The sequence below is a fragment of the Rhinopithecus bieti genome, unplaced genomic scaffold (genome assembly GCF_001698545.2).
Source record: "Rhinopithecus bieti isolate Rb0 unplaced genomic scaffold, ASM169854v2 scaffold_24392, whole genome shotgun sequence".
Taxonomy (NCBI): domain Eukaryota; kingdom Metazoa; phylum Chordata; class Mammalia; order Primates; family Cercopithecidae; genus Rhinopithecus; species Rhinopithecus bieti.
Genome location: NW_016812542.1, coordinates 3,488,089 through 3,505,590, shown reverse-complemented (window position 1 = coordinate 3,505,590; position 17,502 = coordinate 3,488,089). Strand labels below are relative to the sequence as shown.

At 52.4% G+C, this 17,502-nt stretch overlaps 2 protein-coding genes across 4 annotated transcripts in view; both read left to right on the top strand.

Moving 5' to 3' along the window:
• ASCL5 (achaete-scute family bHLH transcription factor 5) overlaps nucleotides 1–916 on the top strand; it is a 1,933-nt gene extending 1,017 nt beyond the window's left edge. Inside the window, exon 2 of the mRNA XM_017896515.1 lies at nucleotides 1–916. This exon is cut by the window's left edge and continues 5 nt beyond it. Within this exon, the coding sequence (XP_017752004.1) occupies nucleotides 1–128 (128 nt within the window). The 3' untranslated portion in view covers nucleotides 129–916.
• Nucleotides 917–2,648: 1,732 nt separating this feature from the next.
• Nucleotides 2,649–17,502, top strand: part of CACNA1S (calcium voltage-gated channel subunit alpha1 S) — a 78,211-nt gene continuing 63,357 nt past the window's right edge. For 2 of the 3 annotated variants that reach the window (XM_017896513.1, XM_017896512.1), the window contains exons 1-2: nucleotides 5,905–6,220; nucleotides 8,085–8,190. In XM_017896513.1, coding sequence (XP_017752002.1) covers nucleotides 6,069–6,220; nucleotides 8,085–8,190 — 258 coding nt within the window. In that variant the 5' untranslated portion in view covers nucleotides 5,905–6,068. Of the gene's footprint in view, nucleotides 2,680–4,535; nucleotides 4,642–5,904; nucleotides 6,221–8,084; nucleotides 8,191–17,502 lie in introns of those variants that run through there. The other variant, XM_017896514.1, reaches the window with a different exon arrangement.

Sequence of the window (17,502 nt, the reverse complement as noted above, 5' to 3'; positions counted from 1 at the left end):
CCGCCCCCCGACCCGACCGCCCTGGCGACGGCGAGGCCCGGGCGCCCTCCTCCCTGGTACCGGAGTCATCCGAGTCCTCCTGCTTCTCCCCCTCGCCTTTCTTGGAATCGGAGGAATCCTGCCATTGATCGGGCCTGTGGCCGCCCCTGGCTTGGGGGATGATCCGTCGGCCCCGTCCCACTTTCGGGAGCAGCGGGAGGCTGCTGGGTCACCGGCGATGAGCCGCAGGCTGGTGACTGCAGGAGGTCCGCGGCGCTCCCGTGTCTGCGACACCCTCCCTCCTCCATCAACTTGGGGAGGAAGTGCAGGGCAACGGGTGCGAGGCGCGCAATAGAGACCTGAGGAGCTCCGTGGGTGCAGCGAGGGGCAGGGCCTGGGACTGCTCTGGGCGTCCTGCGTCCCCTCCGGGGCGCAGAGGGGCACTCCAGGACGATCATCCCTGGGTCTGGCTCTCGCTCGGCCTCAGGTGGCTCTGCTTCGTCCTTCCTCGCCGCAGGCGCAGCCCAGTCTCTGCGAGTTCCCGGGAGGCAAGCCCGGCTTTGATCCCTCGGTTACCATGCCCCTGCTCTCCACCAGATGGCCTCAAATACTAGCGACTTCTTTGGGAGCAGGCTTGCCCCTTGAGAAAGGAACCCAGAGGAAGGGATGGGAGGCCAGGCTGCTGCCGGCGTTCAGCCCGGACCGAACCCACAGACTCAGCAGAGGCGACCTGTGTGCCCTGGTGGCGTTCTCTAGCTTTCTTGGTGGGGGGCGATCACTCCCTCCACGCCCCCCAACGAGGTCGTCTAGTTTTGTCCCAGGTTGGGTGGGGACTGTGGTTTTTTTCCCTCAGACCGTAAGCCTTGGGGTAGGGGGGTGTGCATATGGGTACATAGGCACTGTGTTGGCACCAAAGAGCTAAATAAAAGGATTGTTGAATTTTCTCACTCCTAGATCATTGTCTACCCTCACCCTTCCTGGTGCCCCTTTCTCATTCCCACTCCTAGTCCAGAGTACTTGCTGGAAGGGTATGTGGGATTTGCTGTTAGCGCATTTAAGGTTCAGTGTTAGCTCAGGCATTCAATGAATTTTTTTATTTTATTTTATTTTATTTTTGAGACAGGTTTTGCTCTGTTGTCCAGGCTGGAGTGCAGTGATTCGATGCCTGCTCACTGCAACCTCTGCCTCCTGGGTTTGAGCAATTCTCCTGCCTTGGCCTCCAGAGTAGCTGGGATTACAGGTGCACACCACCACATCCACTAATTTTGGTATTTTAGTAGAGTTCAGGTTTCACCATGTTGGCCATGCTGGTCTGGAATTCCTGACCTCAAGTAATCTGCCCACCTTGGCTTCCCAAAGTGCTGGGATTACAGGCATGCGCCACCACGGCTGGCCTCAATGAACTTTTCTTTTGAGACAAGGTCTCACTCTGTCTCATTCTGTCACCTAGGCTGGAGTGCAGTGGCCCGATCTTGGCTCATTGCAGCCTCAACCTCCCAGACTCAACTGATCCTCTCACCTTGGCCTCCTTAGTAGCTGGGACTACAAACACACACCACCACACCCTGCTAATTTTGTATTTTTTGTAGAGACAGAGTTTCACCACTTGCCCCGGCTGGTCTTGAACTCCTGAGCTCAAGCCATTCGCCCACCTCAGCCTCCCAAAGTGTTGGGATTACAGGCATGAGCCACCACGCCTGGCCTCAGTGATCATTTACAGGGAGCATAGTATATGTAGGGACTGTGCAGAGAAGGGGACAGAGTCCCAGAGATAAAGCACACAACCTTTACACCTGTAGGGGTGGGAGGAGGTGAGAAAGAAAGATACACAGCAGATGCTCCACAGTGAGGCAGGTGCTATGCCAGAGGTGTGTACACTCGGGATGTTCTGGGAGTCTTCCAGCCCACTGGAGAGGGGTTTACTGTTTCCCTGACATGGGATTGCTTGGGGGGTGGGTTGAGGGTATGTTTGGGGAGTCTTGGCTGATGGTGCAAATACTGAGATGGGCAGGGGTGCTGTGGAGCTGTCCTGACTTAGGCTGCCCAGTGCCTTCTCCAGACAATGTCATGGGGCTGAGGAGGGGAAACCTAATTTTGACATGAGGGGCCACTCTGCCGTTTGAGGTTCCATATCCAACGCTACCCCTTCATGATCTCTGTTGCCCCAGGCTTGAAACCTTCCATCCTGTCTCCCTCTCCCACTGCCCCTGCCCCATCCCAGGCCTGTGTGTAAGTTCTTCTCCCCATCCCCACCCTCCTCAGGGGACAGATTGGGAAGTCACCGGCTGGACTGGATGGAATGACAGCTGCCTGGCCTCGGGAGCTCAGGCCCGGCAGTGGGGAGCCGAGTGGAGGCTAATTTTACTTGCTGAGAGTGGGGAGAGTAATCCTCCTGCCCCACTCCTGCCCCGCCCCCCGGCTGGCTCAGCAGGGCAGGCTCAGCCGACAGCCTCAGCCAGCCCAGTCCTCAAGGCGGGGGGCATTGGGGACGCAGGGAAGAGAGGGCACTGGGGTGGGGAGCAGGAGAAAGCCAGATTCCCAGGGAAGCCATGGAGCCGTCCTCACCCCAGGATGAAGGCCTGAGGAAGAAACAGCCCAAGAAGCCGGTTCCTGAGATTCTGCCAAGGCCACCCCGGGCCTTGTTCTGCCTGACCCTGGAGAACCCCTGAGGAAGGCCTGCATCAGTATTGTAGAATGGAAGTATCCTTCAGGGCCCGGGCCATGGGGGGAGCATGCATCATGGGGAGGGATTCAGGGGTGATCACAGAGCACACACTTCCTATAGGAGGGCCAGGGAGGCCTGGGACTTAGACGTGGGGTGAACTCACAGAATTGAGTGAGGCTGGGGAAGGAACCCTCAGCTGTGCAGGAGAGGAGGAGGAGGAAGAGGAGGGAGAGAAGGAGGAGGGGGGAGGAGGAACAAGAAGAGGAGGAGGAGGACTTGGTGGGGCTTCCTGGGCCTGAGTGGGCCACCCAAGTCCTGGGTGACAACCAGAGATGCCTACTGACCACCTATGGGTGGGGTCTGCTTCATGGGGACTGTTCCCAGGTGTGCCCAAATCCACATTATCATGGGGTGCCACTAGGTTTTGAAGCACCAGCCTCATTTTGGAATAGGATAGGAACCAACAAAAGGTTCGATGGCCTCTTTGAGAAAACTCTCCCTTGTTTGGGTTGGGTGGGGAATGACCCCTCTGGGGCAGGTCCCAGCTGAGGACAGAGCCAAGGGGAGAAATGGGTCTGAAAGATGCCTGGTCTGAGTGGCTCCAAGACACAGGCCAAGCAAGCCTGGTTGTTCTAGCTCAGATGTGTCACCCTGGGGACAGGGACTTCGAATCTTATGCTATGTTTGCATTTGCTCTGGGGGGAAGAATGCTGAAAATATCTGGGTTATCTGGGGAAGGGAGGAAGGAGTGACAGAGAGAAGGGGAGGGCTGTGTCAAGTGGGTTCTGAGAGCGAGGGTCGGGCATATTTGAAATATTTCTGAAGGGTTCTGGAAGGCTGGGCTCCTACCAACTGTTCCCTAGAAGGAAGGAGAATGAAGGATAACTAGAAGGACAAGAGAAACATGAGGCAAATAGAGATAGCTTGGGGTCAGGGTCAGCCCTGTTCCCCTCAACTGCCCTCAGCCAGTCGGTGAATCACCCACATCAAACCCTCCTAGGCCCTCCCTCCTTGCCTGTCTTCTGCAAACAGCTTTACTCCGTGGGTTCTCCCTCTCCTCCATCCTCTGCTCCTCTGCACCTTCCCCTCTCGTAGCCCCTGCCCCTGTGGCCCTCCTCTTTTCTCAAACACTGGAGGTTACTGGGAAGAGAATGGGATTTTCTGTCAAGCCCATCTACATAATATGCCTACCCATCCGCCCCAAACAACTGCCTCGCTTCCTCCCTTGCTTTCTCTAGCTCTTTCCACACTTGCTGCCTAATGGGTCAGAAAGTCAAGAAAGCCATGGACCTGGGGTACCCTCTAGAAATGGCTGTGGCAGGGTGGGTGTGTCTGGGAGGGGTGAGGTGTGACGGGCGTGAGCACGAGCACACCAGCATGCACCCATGGCTCTGGAAATTCAGCGTTCATCTCTCCATCCCTCATTCCCAGTCCTGCTCAGTGAGTTCTCAACCTTACCCCGCATCAACCCTTACCCTCCCGTGCCATTTCTCTGGGTGAGCCTCTGTGGATTGGCCAGAATCTAGGAAAGTCATGGCTTCCTGGGAGGAGGCAAGGGCGTGGACAGGCACTGAGAGTGGAGCAGTGTGAAGACCCCAGGCCTTAAAGCTGAGTAGCCCTCAGCCAGGGACCAGACCTTTACCATTCCAAGGAGTCTATGTGAAAGCGACTTGTTCCTGAGAAAGGGAGCCAGTTGTCAAGGCAGGAACCTGGTCCTCACTGTATCCTGCAGGGGCTCAGAGAAGGAGCAGCGTGGGTGAGTGTCCAACAGCCTGTCCACCAGCCTGGCATCAGAGTCACAGTCCAAACTGACCCTCAGCACCCTCTTCCCCTTAACCCTGTAAGTCCCATGCCCCTGTGGCCCAAGGGTTCTCCTTAACCCTGGCTCCAGGCCCTTCGAGACGATCATCTTGCTCACCATCTTCGCCAACTGTGTGGCCTTGGCTGTGTACCTGCCCATGCCAGAAGATGACAACAACTCTCTGAACCTCGGCCTGGTAAGATTGGCCCTTCCATGCCCCTTCCTGNCCTGCTCACTGCAACCTCTGCCTCCTGGGTTTGAGCAATTCTCCTGCCTTGGCCTCCAGAGTAGCTGGGATTACAGGTGCACACCACCACATCCACTAATTTTTGGTATTTTTAGTAGAGTTCAGGTTTCACCATGTTGGCCATGCTGGTCTGGAATTCCTGACCTCAAGTAATCTGCCCACCTTGGCTTCCCAAAGTGCTGGGATTACAGGCATGCGCCACCACGGCTGGCCTCAATGAACTTTTCTTTTTGAGACAAGGTCTCACTCTGTCTCATTCTGTCACCTAGGCTGGAGTGCAGTGGCCCGATCTTGGCTCATTGCAGCCTCAACCTCCCAGACTCAACTGATCCTCTCACCTTGGCCTCCTTAGTAGCTGGGACTACAAACACACACCACCACACCCTGCTAATTTTTGTATTTTTTGTAGAGACAGAGTTTCACCACTTGCCCCGGCTGGTCTTGAACTCCTGAGCTCAAGCCATTCGCCCACCTCAGCCTCCCAAAGTGTTGGGATTACAGGCATGAGCCACCACGCCTGGCCTCAGTGATCATTTACAGGGAGCATAGTATATGTAGGGACTGTGCAGAGAAGGGGACAGAGTCCCAGAGATAAAGCACACAACCTTTACACCTGTAGGGGGTGGGAGGAGGTGAGAAAGAAAGATACACAGCAGATGCTCCACAGTGAGGCAGGTGCTATGCCAGAGGTGTGTACACTCGGGATGTTCTGGGAGTCTTCCAGCCCACTGGAGAGGGGTTTACTGTTTCCCTGACATGGGATTGCTTGGGGGGTGGGTTGAGGGTATGTTTGGGGAGTCTTGGCTGATGGTGCAAATACTGAGATGGGCAGGGGGTGCTGTGGAGCTGTCCTGACTTAGGCTGCCCAGTGCCTTCTCCAGACAATGTCATGGGGCTGAGGAGGGGAAACCTAATTTTGACATGAGGGGGCCACTCTGCCGTTTGAGGTTCCATATCCAACGCTACCCCTTCATGATCTCTGTTGCCCCAGGCTTGAAACCTTCCATCCTGTCTCCCTCTCCCACTGCCCCTGCCCCATCCCAGGCCTGTGTGTAAGTTCTTCTCCCCATCCCCCACCCTCCTCAGGGGACAGATTGGGAAGTCACCGGCTGGACTGGATGGAATGACAGCTGCCTGGCCTCGGGAGCTCAGGCCCGGCAGTGGGGAGCCGAGTGGAGGCTAATTTTACTTGCTGAGAGTGGGGAGAGTAATCCTCCTGCCCCCACTCCTGCCCCCGCCCCCCGGCTGGCTCAGCAGGGCAGGCTCAGCCGACAGCCTCAGCCAGCCCAGTCCTCAAGGCGGGGGGCATTGGGGACGCAGGGAAGAGAGGGCACTGGGGTGGGGGAGCAGGAGAAAGCCAGATTCCCAGGGAAGCCATGGAGCCGTCCTCACCCCAGGATGAAGGCCTGAGGAAGAAACAGCCCAAGAAGCCGGTTCCTGAGATTCTGCCAAGGCCACCCCGGGCCTTGTTCTGCCTGACCCTGGAGAACCCCCTGAGGAAGGCCTGCATCAGTATTGTAGAATGGAAGTATCCTTCAGGGCCCGGGCCATGGGGGGAGCATGCATCATGGGGGAGGGATTCAGGGGTGATCACAGAGCACACACTTCCTATAGGAGGGCCAGGGAGGCCTGGGACTTAGACGTGGGGTGAACTCACAGAATTGAGTGAGGCTGGGGGAAGGAACCCTCAGCTGTGCAGGAGAGGAGGAGGAGGAAGAGGAGGGAGAGAAGGAGGAGGGGGGAGGAGGAACAAGAAGAGGAGGAGGAGGACTTGGTGGGGCTTCCTGGGCCTGAGTGGGCCACCCAAGTCCTGGGTGACAACCAGAGATGCCTACTGACCACCTATGGGTGGGGTCTGCTTCATGGGGACTGTTCCCAGGTGTGCCCAAATCCACATTATCATGGGGTGCCACTAGGTTTTTGAAGCACCAGCCTCATTTTGGAATAGGATAGGAACCAACAAAAGGTTCGATGGCCTCTTTGAGAAAACTCTCCCTTGTTTGGGTTGGGTGGGGAATGACCCCTCTGGGGGCAGGTCCCAGCTGAGGACAGAGCCAAGGGGAGAAATGGGTCTGAAAGATGCCTGGTCTGAGTGGCTCCAAGACACAGGCCAAGCAAGCCTGGTTGTTCTAGCTCAGATGTGTCACCCTGGGGACAGGGACTTCGAATCTTATGCTATGTTTGCATTTGCTCTGGGGGGAAGAATGCTGAAAATATCTGGGTTATCTGGGGAAGGGAGGAAGGAGTGACAGAGAGAAGGGGAGGGCTGTGTCAAGTGGGTTCTGAGAGCGAGGGTCGGGCATATTTGAAATATTTCTGAAGGGTTCTGGAAGGCTGGGCTCCTACCAACTGTTCCCTAGAAGGAAGGAGAATGAAGGATAACTAGAAGGACAAGAGAAACATGAGGCAAATAGAGATAGCTTGGGGTCAGGGTCAGCCCTGTTCCCCTCAACTGCCCTCAGCCAGTCGGTGAATCACCCACATCAAACCCTCCTAGGCCCTCCCTCCTTGCCTGTCTTCTGCAAACAGCTTTACTCCGTGGGTTCTCCCTCTCCTCCATCCTCTGCTCCTCTGCACCTTCCCCTCTCGTAGCCCCCTGCCCCTGTGGCCCTCCTCTTTTCTCAAACACTGGAGGTTACTGGGAAGAGAATGGGATTTTTCTGTCAAGCCCATCTACATAATATGCCTACCCATCCGCCCCCAAACAACTGCCTCGCTTCCTCCCTTGCTTTCTCTAGCTCTTTCCACACTTGCTGCCTAATGGGTCAGAAAGTCAAGAAAGCCATGGACCTGGGGTACCCTCTAGAAATGGCTGTGGCAGGGTGGGTGTGTCTGGGAGGGGTGAGGTGTGACGGGCGTGAGCACGAGCACACCAGCATGCACCCATGGCTCTGGAAATTCAGCGTTCATCTCTCCATCCCTCATTCCCAGTCCTGCTCAGTGAGTTCTCAACCTTACCCCGCATCAACCCTTACCCTCCCGTGCCATTTCTCTGGGTGAGCCTCTGTGGATTGGCCAGAATCTAGGAAAGTCATGGCTTCCTGGGAGGAGGCAAGGGCGTGGACAGGCACTGAGAGTGGAGCAGTGTGAAGACCCCCAGGCCTTAAAGCTGAGTAGCCCTCAGCCAGGGACCAGACCTTTACCATTCCAAGGAGTCTATGTGAAAGCGACTTGTTCCTGAGAAAGGGAGCCAGTTGTCAAGGCAGGAACCTGGTCCTCACTGTATCCTGCAGGGGCTCAGAGAAGGAGCAGCGTGGGTGAGTGTCCAACAGCCTGTCCACCAGCCTGGCATCAGAGTCACAGTCCAAACTGACCCTCAGCACCCTCTTCCCCTTAACCCTGTAAGTCCCATGCCCCTGTGGCCCAAGGGTTCTCCTTAACCCTGGCTCCAGGCCCTTCGAGACGATCATCTTGCTCACCATCTTCGCCAACTGTGTGGCCTTGGCTGTGTACCTGCCCATGCCAGAAGATGACAACAACTCTCTGAACCTCGGCCTGGTAAGATTGGCCCTTCCATGCCCCTTCCTGCTGGCCTGCAGCCCCAGGCTTGGGGAGGCCCCCTTGGTGGACTCTGTTCTGGGGGACGGTGCTGGTGGTTTAACTCCCTGCATCCCCACACACCTGCAGGGCTGGCTGAGTGGCTCAACAGGTTTCTAGGGTCAACTGCTTATTCTAGATTCTGTGATATTGTCAGCCAGCACTGAGCACACACTCATTGGTGCCGGGCACTGTGCTAATACCTGATGAGAGTAAACTCATTTAATCTTCACAACCACCTCATAAAGTGGTTCCATTTGATAGATGTGGAAACTGAGGCTTCATAAGGTCAGCTAGTGAACCACGGAGGTTGAATGCTAATTTCCCTTCCCCAGATGTAATTCATAAGAAACTTGTGTCCACTAAGTTTGCCTTCATGGAAGAGTTTTATCCAGGAATCTGAAGCAAGAACATGTTTTAGAGTTCTACAATACCACTTTCTCTTCACCCCTTCATCAGTAACACATACCTGGAATCATAAAATGCCGGGGCTGGAAGGGATATTCAAAAATTAGGCTGTCCTACCTCCTCCCCACCTCATTCTGTTTTATGGATGAGGAAATTGAGGCCTAGAGAGGTTCAGGGACTTACTTACCCAATAGCTAATGTATAATAAAAATGGTTAGCATTTAGTAAGTACTTATTAAACGCCAGGATTTGTGCTAAATATTTTACATTATTGTATTATTTAATCCCCATAACTACTCCTGTGGGGTAAGTAACATTATTAGACCCATTTAAAAGACAAGGAGACTGATATTCAGAGAGTTTAGGTACATTGTCCAGGGTCACCCCACATCTAAGTCTTGTGTTAGGGCCTCCAGCTTGGTCTCTCTGACTTTAGAACCTGCAATTTTTTTTTTTTTTTGAGACAGAGTCTCACTCTGTTGCCCAGGCTGTGCAATCTTGGCTCACTGCAACCTCTGCCTCTTGGGTTCAAGTGATTCTCCTGCCTCAGCCTCCCAAGTAGCTGGGATTACAGGCGCCTGCCACCACGCCCAGATGATTTTTGTATTTTTAGTAGAGATTGGGTTTTGCCTTGTTGGCCAGGCTGGCCTCGAACTCCTGACCTCAGGTGATCCGCCCGCCGCGGCCTCCCAAAGTGCTGTGATTATAGGCGTGAGTCACCATGCCTGGCCAGAACCTGCTCTTGTACAGGCTGTGTTGCCAAGGTGGTGGGTGACAGCAGAAAGACTTCTAGGGAAAGCCCTCTTAGAAACAGTGGCCTCAGGCTCCCTAGGGGACAGGACAATGGAACCACCTTTTTCAACAGGGCTTTTTTTTTTTTCCTGCACTGAAACTGCAGGGCCTGGGAGGGAGGAGGTATATTAGCATGTGTCCAGGGCCTGACACATCTCTGCCTTTCCCTTATGCTGGTTTCCATGGGAATCTATCTTGAGCTGATGGGAAGCTGGGATTCTAAATGTGTGCTTGCTATGAGGAGAAAACACTCTGAGCTCCCGAGTGTGGAAGGAGAGTGGGATTAAATGTTGGCAGGGCAATGCCACCTTTGCTGTCAAGGAAGGCATTTTTTAAAGTCTGGGCATTCTACACCATAGGCTTAGTCTCCATGTTTCTGAATGCAGGGAGAGCTCTGGATCTACCCCACCCTTCACGATTTCATATTTGTGGGCCTCAGTTCCTTACGACATTGACTACTTTTGCAAAAAACTCTGCCCCACCTTGGAGGATATTAAATTACACCTCTGCTGGGTGCAGTGACTCACACCTGTAATCTCAGCACTTTGGGAGGCCGAGACGTGAAGATCGCTTGCATCCAGGAGTTCGAGACCAGCCTGTGCAACGTAGAGAGACTCCCGTCTCTACAAAAATTAAATTAGCCTGGCCTGGTGGTGCATACCTGTAGTCCCATCTACTTGGGAGGCTGAAGTGGGAAGATTGCTTGAGCCCGGGAGGTCGAGGCTGCAGTGAGCCAGGATCATGCACTCCAGCTCAAGTGACAGAGTGAGACCCTGTCTCAAAAAAAAAAAAAAAAAAAAAAAAAAAATTACATCTTAGAGGTTATAGCATCCTCCATCTTGAAACAAAATGGCTACCTTAACTGTTTCATGTAGTCCTGTGTGTGTTTTTCTTTAGTTTGTGGGCTGGAGTTGCAAAACCTTGGGTTAGGCCTAGAGTTCATAGAGACAGGATTATGAGTTCCCTGGAAGTCAGAAACCTAATAAAAAATGTTTCCAAAGCAGAAAATGCCACTTGCCATGTCAGAGCTCTATGGGAAATGAATATTCAGGGAGGACTCCTAATCTGACCACTTAATTATGAAGCCCAGAGAAAGTCGGTGATACCCAAAGTCGCTCAGCCAGCTTCGAGCTCAGGGCTCCTCACTGTTCATGTCCACAAAACCCAACAAGAGGGAGATGAGAGGAGTCAGAGTAGAAAGGGGCAGCAGGTACTGTCTCTCTCTTACCCTATTGACTGCTTTGTAGGTATCTGAGAAGGGTTGGGGTCTTTCCAGTCATCCAGAATAACCCATAGCTTTCAAGAAAGGAGGCCTAAGGATTAACTATTCATGAACTTTCTCATTCATTTAATGAATGTTTCTTTAGTGCCTATCATATCCCTGGCACATACTGGGGATATCACTGTGAACCAGATAGACACAGTTCCCATCTTCACAGAGCTTCATTACATGGATTAAACAAGTAAGTATGATAAAACCAATTAAACAAGTAATTAAAATGAAATGGGAAAGGTTCAAGGTTTGGGGACATTTTGGTAGCATATTGGCAGAGAACCTAAGCTAGTCTTGAGATCAGGAAGGCCTCCCAAAGGATGGGATGTTTAACCTGAGACCTGAAGGCTGAGGATAGGGACAGCTCACACGTGTACAACCTATGCAGTCCCAGAGGACCCCCACTCAGAAGGGCCCCACATTTGGGGCTGAATGCTCTGTGGTCAACATATTGAAATTTTAATTAATTTTATCTTTGAATTTATGATTTGTAAGTGAAGTCCATTGGGACAATGGTACATGCACCTCAAGCTTGGAGTCTTGGTTCACACGAGGTCCTGACTTCTGCCATCTCCTTGCCTCTAGGGAGAGGCTCTCAGCTTGATGTTTTGCCCTCTGGAGTCCTGGGCCACTTGGCAGAGGCCCGAATGGGAGAATGGGAAGGGCCGTGTCTCAGGGAAGGACATGGCTCTGGTTGTCTCTACCCTGGGCTGACAGTGATGCAGTCCATTCAGTAAACGACCCTATGAGGTTGAGCCTCCAAGACCCTCCCCCATTATTGTCTCCAAGGAAGCAGAGATTGCATCACCCTTGGGTGCCGGATGTCCACTATGGGTTGAGGTGGTGGGTCTGAGTGAAGGGTAGATGGCTAGCTCCACACCTCCACCTCTGGCCAAGGCACAGGATGTTGGGCTGTGGGATAGTGAGGGTGGAGAGGGAAGACTAGGAGGAGGTGCTTGTGACAGTCTGCACTTGCCCCACACAACACCGAACAGCAATCAAAAGACACCACAGTAGGTTGAGAAAGGGGCTGGAAAAAAAGGAAAAACTTTATATTTAGTACCTTCATCAGCACTTATTTTCTACTGTTTGAACATGGGGGCCCATATTTTCCCTTATACTGGGCTCCCCATTATGTAGTCTGGCTGTGAAGGAGCGTATTGTAGAAGGCCAAGAGGGAGAGGGGACTCTGGGCAGAGGAAGCCACATGGGCAAAGGGCTGGAGGCAAGAGACGGAGAGGTCAAGTGGGGATTTAGAAAAATCAGGCCCCATGTGGAGCATGGATTGGGGTGACATGGGTGGGATGGAAAGCAGGGAAGGGGGCAGGGAGCCCAGGGAAGTCATCCAAGCAGGCAACAGGGGAGGCTGGGCCAAGGCACTAGTGATGGTAAAGATGGCTGTGAGGTGGCCTTAAGAAAGACCTGCCAGATGGAATCCATGGTGAGGACTGGATGTGGAGATGGAGGTGTGGGGAAGGGGGAGGATGACACTTGGGGTTCAGAAGGGAACAGAGCAGATGGCAGTATCACTTACCAAGACTGCAGGTGGGGGTGGGGAAGAGGAAGGTGGTCAGTTCAACTTCAGATGTGTGGAGATACAGGTGCCTGTGTCCACTGACTGGCAACTGGATTTGTAGGTCCAAGCATTTTACGACAGAGGTTTCCTCACTTTGGCACATGCCAGACTGGCTGGGTGGGGCAGGGGCAGGGATGGTTGTGGGTAAGAAAGGCTCCCCTCAGTTGCCTTGTGTGTGAGCAGGGTCGGGGATATGACTGCTGTCTGTGGGAATGGGCTCCCTTGGCAGTGTCCCTCCATATCCCTTCTGCCAGCGTTGGCTGAGGGTAATAGACTTGGGGCCCGGGTTTCCTGGGGCTAAGGGTGCCCCTCTGACTCTGCCTGCTCTGTGTCAGTGGGAAAGCCCAGGATCCTCCCTGAACAGAAGAGGAAACTGAGGTCCAGAGAGAGCAAGGAGTCCTGGGAATGAATATGCAGCAGGTCAGAGGGTGGCAAGAGGGGCATCCAGGATGCTGAGGTCCTGGCCAACCGTGAGATGTTACAGTGGCACCGGGCTCTGAAATCAGCCCATTATGGCATGGTGTTTATAAAAATGGGTTCTGGAGCTAGAACCTGCTTTTGAGCCCAGGCCCACTCATGTACTAGCTGTGTGATCTTCGACAAGTTATATAACCTTTCTGTTCCCTCAGTTTCCTCCTTTATAAAATGGGGATGATATTGTATACTTAAGAGAAGTAACTGGATGAGTGAAGACCTTCTCAGTTTTAGTGCTTTGTCTATCAACAGAAGGAACTTTGATCATGCAGGTCCCACAGAGCAGGCTCACCAGCCAAAATGCCTGTAGTCACAGAGACCCCCAGGCTGTTCTAGATTCAAAGGGTCTAACTCCCAACAGTTATGCCAAAAGATTATTTCAGGTAAAGAACTCCTCTTCACCCCGCCCATCGTCTGTCCCTGATTTCTCTTTAACTCTGTGTCTTCTCTCCTTGAAACCTCTAACTTTTCTTAGTGGCTTTCCTGGTCAACCCTCCCCAGTCCTCCAGCAAATCAGCAGCAGTAGCAGCAAAAATGACATTCAATATTTGTCAATTACTTACATATTGTCAGTCACTGTTCTAATGCCTCATATGTGTTATCACACTGAATGCCCATGAGGCAGGTACTTTTATTTTTCTCATTTGTACAGAGGAGTAAACTGCGGCGCAGAGAGGTTAGATCACTGCGCATGCCCAGGTGGCTCTATGGGCAGGCCTACATCCTTTATTGGGCAGGGTTACCACTCCAGCCTGGGCCAGGCTGAGGGGACCAATGTGGAAAAGCAAAAACAATCATCAGACTTACTAATTGTTGGGCAGACATGAGAAACTGATTGCTTTTGCTACGTTATCTCATTTCACCCTCAAAGCAGTCCTACGTCAAAGTATGATGTTCAAAAAGTGAAAACACAACTGTAAGTAAAATATCGAAGGAACACATATCAAAGATTAGTTCAACTCAAAAGAGAACAGGCAGGCGTGTGAAGCTGGGTTAAAGGGAGTTGGAGGAGCAGAAGTTATGATACTGGAGAAAGAATGATGGAATAGGATTGCTAGGTTAGATACCAAGCTGGTTAATGTCCTACAGGGCAATAAAACTCTAACCATTGAGATTATCTTCCTATCAGGCAGAATTCATTTGCATCTCTAGAGGACAGAAGAGTGAGGGCTAAACAAAGTTACATTCCCTCCTAGTCAGTGGTTTTCAAGGGATTGGGGAGGGGAAGTAGTTCTGCCCCAGAGGATATTTGGCAACAACTGGAATTGTGAAGGGGAGGGGCAGGGGCAGAGATGTGCCCTACTAGCTTCTAGTGGGGTAGAGGCAGGGGCCCTGCAATGCGCAGGACAGGCCCCCCTCCCACCAGCAAAGAAGTATCCAGACCAAAATATCATTAGGGCTGAGGTTGAGAAACCCTGACCTGGATAATTAAATAATCCTTGGCCAGGCCTATTATAAAATGCTCCAACATGATATTACAAAGATATGGCATCCTTTCTTTGCTTTATTTCCAAGTTCCGGATAATTTAGATTTTGCTTAAGTAGATGGTGCCTGCTGTCCTTGAGGGCAGGGCAGGGCAGGGCCCGACAGGCTCGGCAAGATGGCGCCCCTTTGGCCCCTCCTGGACTGTAGGGCAGCTGCCCACCCCTCAGGCATCAGCCGGCTCCACCAGGCCCCTGTCGCATTCCTGGGGTTCAAGTTGCCGCAGTGTCCTCCACGAGGCTGGAGCCTAAGCCTCTGGCAGCCAGGGCGTTTGTCTTTTTATAGGGTCTGGAATGCGCTTGCCAACTCTTGCGGCCAGCAGCCCATTCCACTCGCCATCTGGGGAGGCTGGGGCCTCAGAAGGACCGCAGCTCTGGCTTCACCCCTCAGAGATCCAGCACCTGCAGAGCACAGGGTTGTTTGAGCCTGGGCCACTGTACAGAGAAGTGACGGTGCTCAAAAAGGGTCTGTGGAAACGAATGAAAGCCTGGATTTTAGACCCACCTGGGAGCCTGCCCTCCCACCACTGCAAGAACTTAGGTCCCCTTTCAGGGCACTTAGCTTCCCCCTCCCCACCCATCCCAACTCATGCCCCTTCACACCAGGCACAGGGGCTGCAGACATTGTAAGAGCTGAACAACAGAAGCCTTGGAGGAAAGCCTTTGCCCAAGCTGTGCTAGCTGTCTGGGAGTCGCAAGAAAGGACAGGCTCTCAAGTCAAACCAACCTGCCTCCAATCTAGACTTTGGTTCACAGCTTCCTAAACTCTCTGAACCTCCGTTACCTCATCTGTGAACAGAGGACCACAATATCTCTTTCCTTCCTTCCTTCCTTCCTTCCTTCCTTCCTTCCTTCCTTCCTTCCTTCCTTCCTTCCTTCTTTCTTTCTTTCTTTCTTTCTTTCTTTCTTTCTCTCTTTCTTTCTTTCTTTCTTGACCAAGTCTCACTCTGTCGCCCAGGCTGGAGTGCAGCTGGGAGACCTGAGCTCACTGCAACCTCCACTTCCAGGGTTCAAGCAATTCTTCTGCCTCAGCCTCCCGAGTAGCTGGAATTATAGGCACACACCACCACACCCAGCTAATTTTTTTTTGTTTTTAGTAGAGACGGGGTTTCACCATGTTGGCCAGGTTGGTCCACAATATCTTTCTTTTCAGGACTGTTACATCCATGAGTGCAACAACCTCATGTTTGACCTGGCACACAGGAGTTGCTCAATAAATGTTCATTCCCTTCCCTCTCTGACCTCCCAGCACTAACAGCCCACAGCTGAAGTCATGCTGAACCCAAGCCTTGGGGGGCAAAAGACAGACCTGGGGTGGACTGAGGGCAGGATCTAACAAATGTACCCAGATGTCCCAGGCATGCTCTTTCTCTCTCTTCCCCATGCCTGGCATGGTGGTTGAGACCACAGAGTCTGGAATCAAACTGTAAATATCATGGCTCTGCCTCTTGGTAGCTATGTGATCCTGGAGAAATTAATCTCTCTGTGCTTTGGCTTTCTCATCTGTAAAATGGGGATAAGAGTACCTACCTTAGTCAGCTGTCGTCAGAAGCTAGGGAGGATGATGATGGACTGCCCCGCACAGACCAGGATGCGTGTTGGGTGTGGGTATGACTGCGTGTCCACTCTCAGCGGGAGCTAGGCAACATGGAGGAGTTTGTGGTCCTGTTGCTTGCTGATGGAAATGTGTTGGGCCCTCCTTTTCAACTGGTTCCTCTGTTGGGCCCAAGGGTTGGGAGTAGGAGACAGTATCCCAGGCTGGCGAGGGCCTGCCCCTTACCTTGGGCACCTCGTTGTTTTCGGCCTGTACCCTTCCCTGCCTTTGCCTTCCTGGTGGTTGTATGTGGGAAACCCATCTCAGTTCCTTTGATCTATTTGCCTTGACACAAGGAGGAGCGTCTGGCCTCTGCTGTGACACTGGGATCCAAGGCCTTTCCTTGCTCAGTCTGGAGCCTGCCCCACACTACACCAGGCATTGAACTCCAGGACCCCCTCCTCCCACTTTCTTTTCTTCAGGTCACACCACCCTGTGCTGTATCCAGCACCATAGAAACCTCAGTATTCGTCCTCTGCTGGGCTCGGAGGCACAAAGAAGCCTTGGGGTGTGGGGAAAGACTGTTCTTATCTAGAGTTTACTCCAAGGCCAGGGGCTAACGTCTTCTTCACACACACCCTTGAAAGAGGAAGCCTCTTTGGGGCAGAGAGGTGAGGGCTTCATCTCAACATTGGCTGGTGGAGGAGGGGATGCTTTTCTTTTCTTCTTCGTTTTTTTGGACTTGTTAGGAGTTAAGGTTGCAAAAAGTAGGTTACATCTTCACTTTCTGAAGACACTTGAATTGAGAACCAATGTAGCTGTCATGGCAAGGGCCATCGGGGCTGGCCACCTCACACCCACCATCTTCTCATGGGACTCCAAGACCTGAGACACAAAGCAGCAGCCAGCCCAGATCCCCCTGTTCATCCTGCACGCTCCCAAGGTTGCTCCATGCCAGCACAACCTTTGGGCATCAGACATCAGAATGTCTGTGTGCCTCAGCCCTGAAAGTTGCGGGTCTCTCTCACCCTCTTCTGCACCTGGGAGCACATGCATTACCAGTAGACGAGGGCCACCTGGCCCTGCTCCAGCCAGGACCCCTGCGGCTCAGGTAGAGGTGCCGAGCCCCTGTGTCAAAGTTGCTAAACATTTTACTTTTGTTCCATCCTAGCTCTTTTTTCTCCCTTTCCTGATGATTGATCTTACAAAAGATAGAGCTCAGAAGGCCCTGAAGTGAGGAGGAGAGGCAGAGAAGATGACTAGTAGATGGAGGGTGAGGGCTGTTTTTTGCCAAAAGCCTAAGTAGAGTGATCTGGGTTATCTGACACCCTCCTGGATGGAACCCCAGAGTACCTCCTGTGTAGAACGTCCCTGGATTTTCCCCAGCCCCCAACCTCTCCCTCTTCTGCCATGGCAGAGAAGATAAGAATTTTTAAGAACTTATTATAGCCTGTTTCTCACTGGAGAGGAAAACTTATCTGGCTTTGTGGAGAAATTTCCGAAATTTCTGTCTGATACTCATAGTACATGATCTTTACTATATGCTAAGATATCACATTTAAAAGAACATAAAAAAAGAAATGTAAAACGCTTGAATGAGCTTGTATTACAACATTAATACTATTGAGAGTATCCGCTTTCCAGGCTAAAGAGAGTCATTCATTCGTCTATTCTTGCTTTAGCCCTTTGTAATCTGTGATAATGATTTTTTTTTTTTTTTTTTTTTTTTTTTTT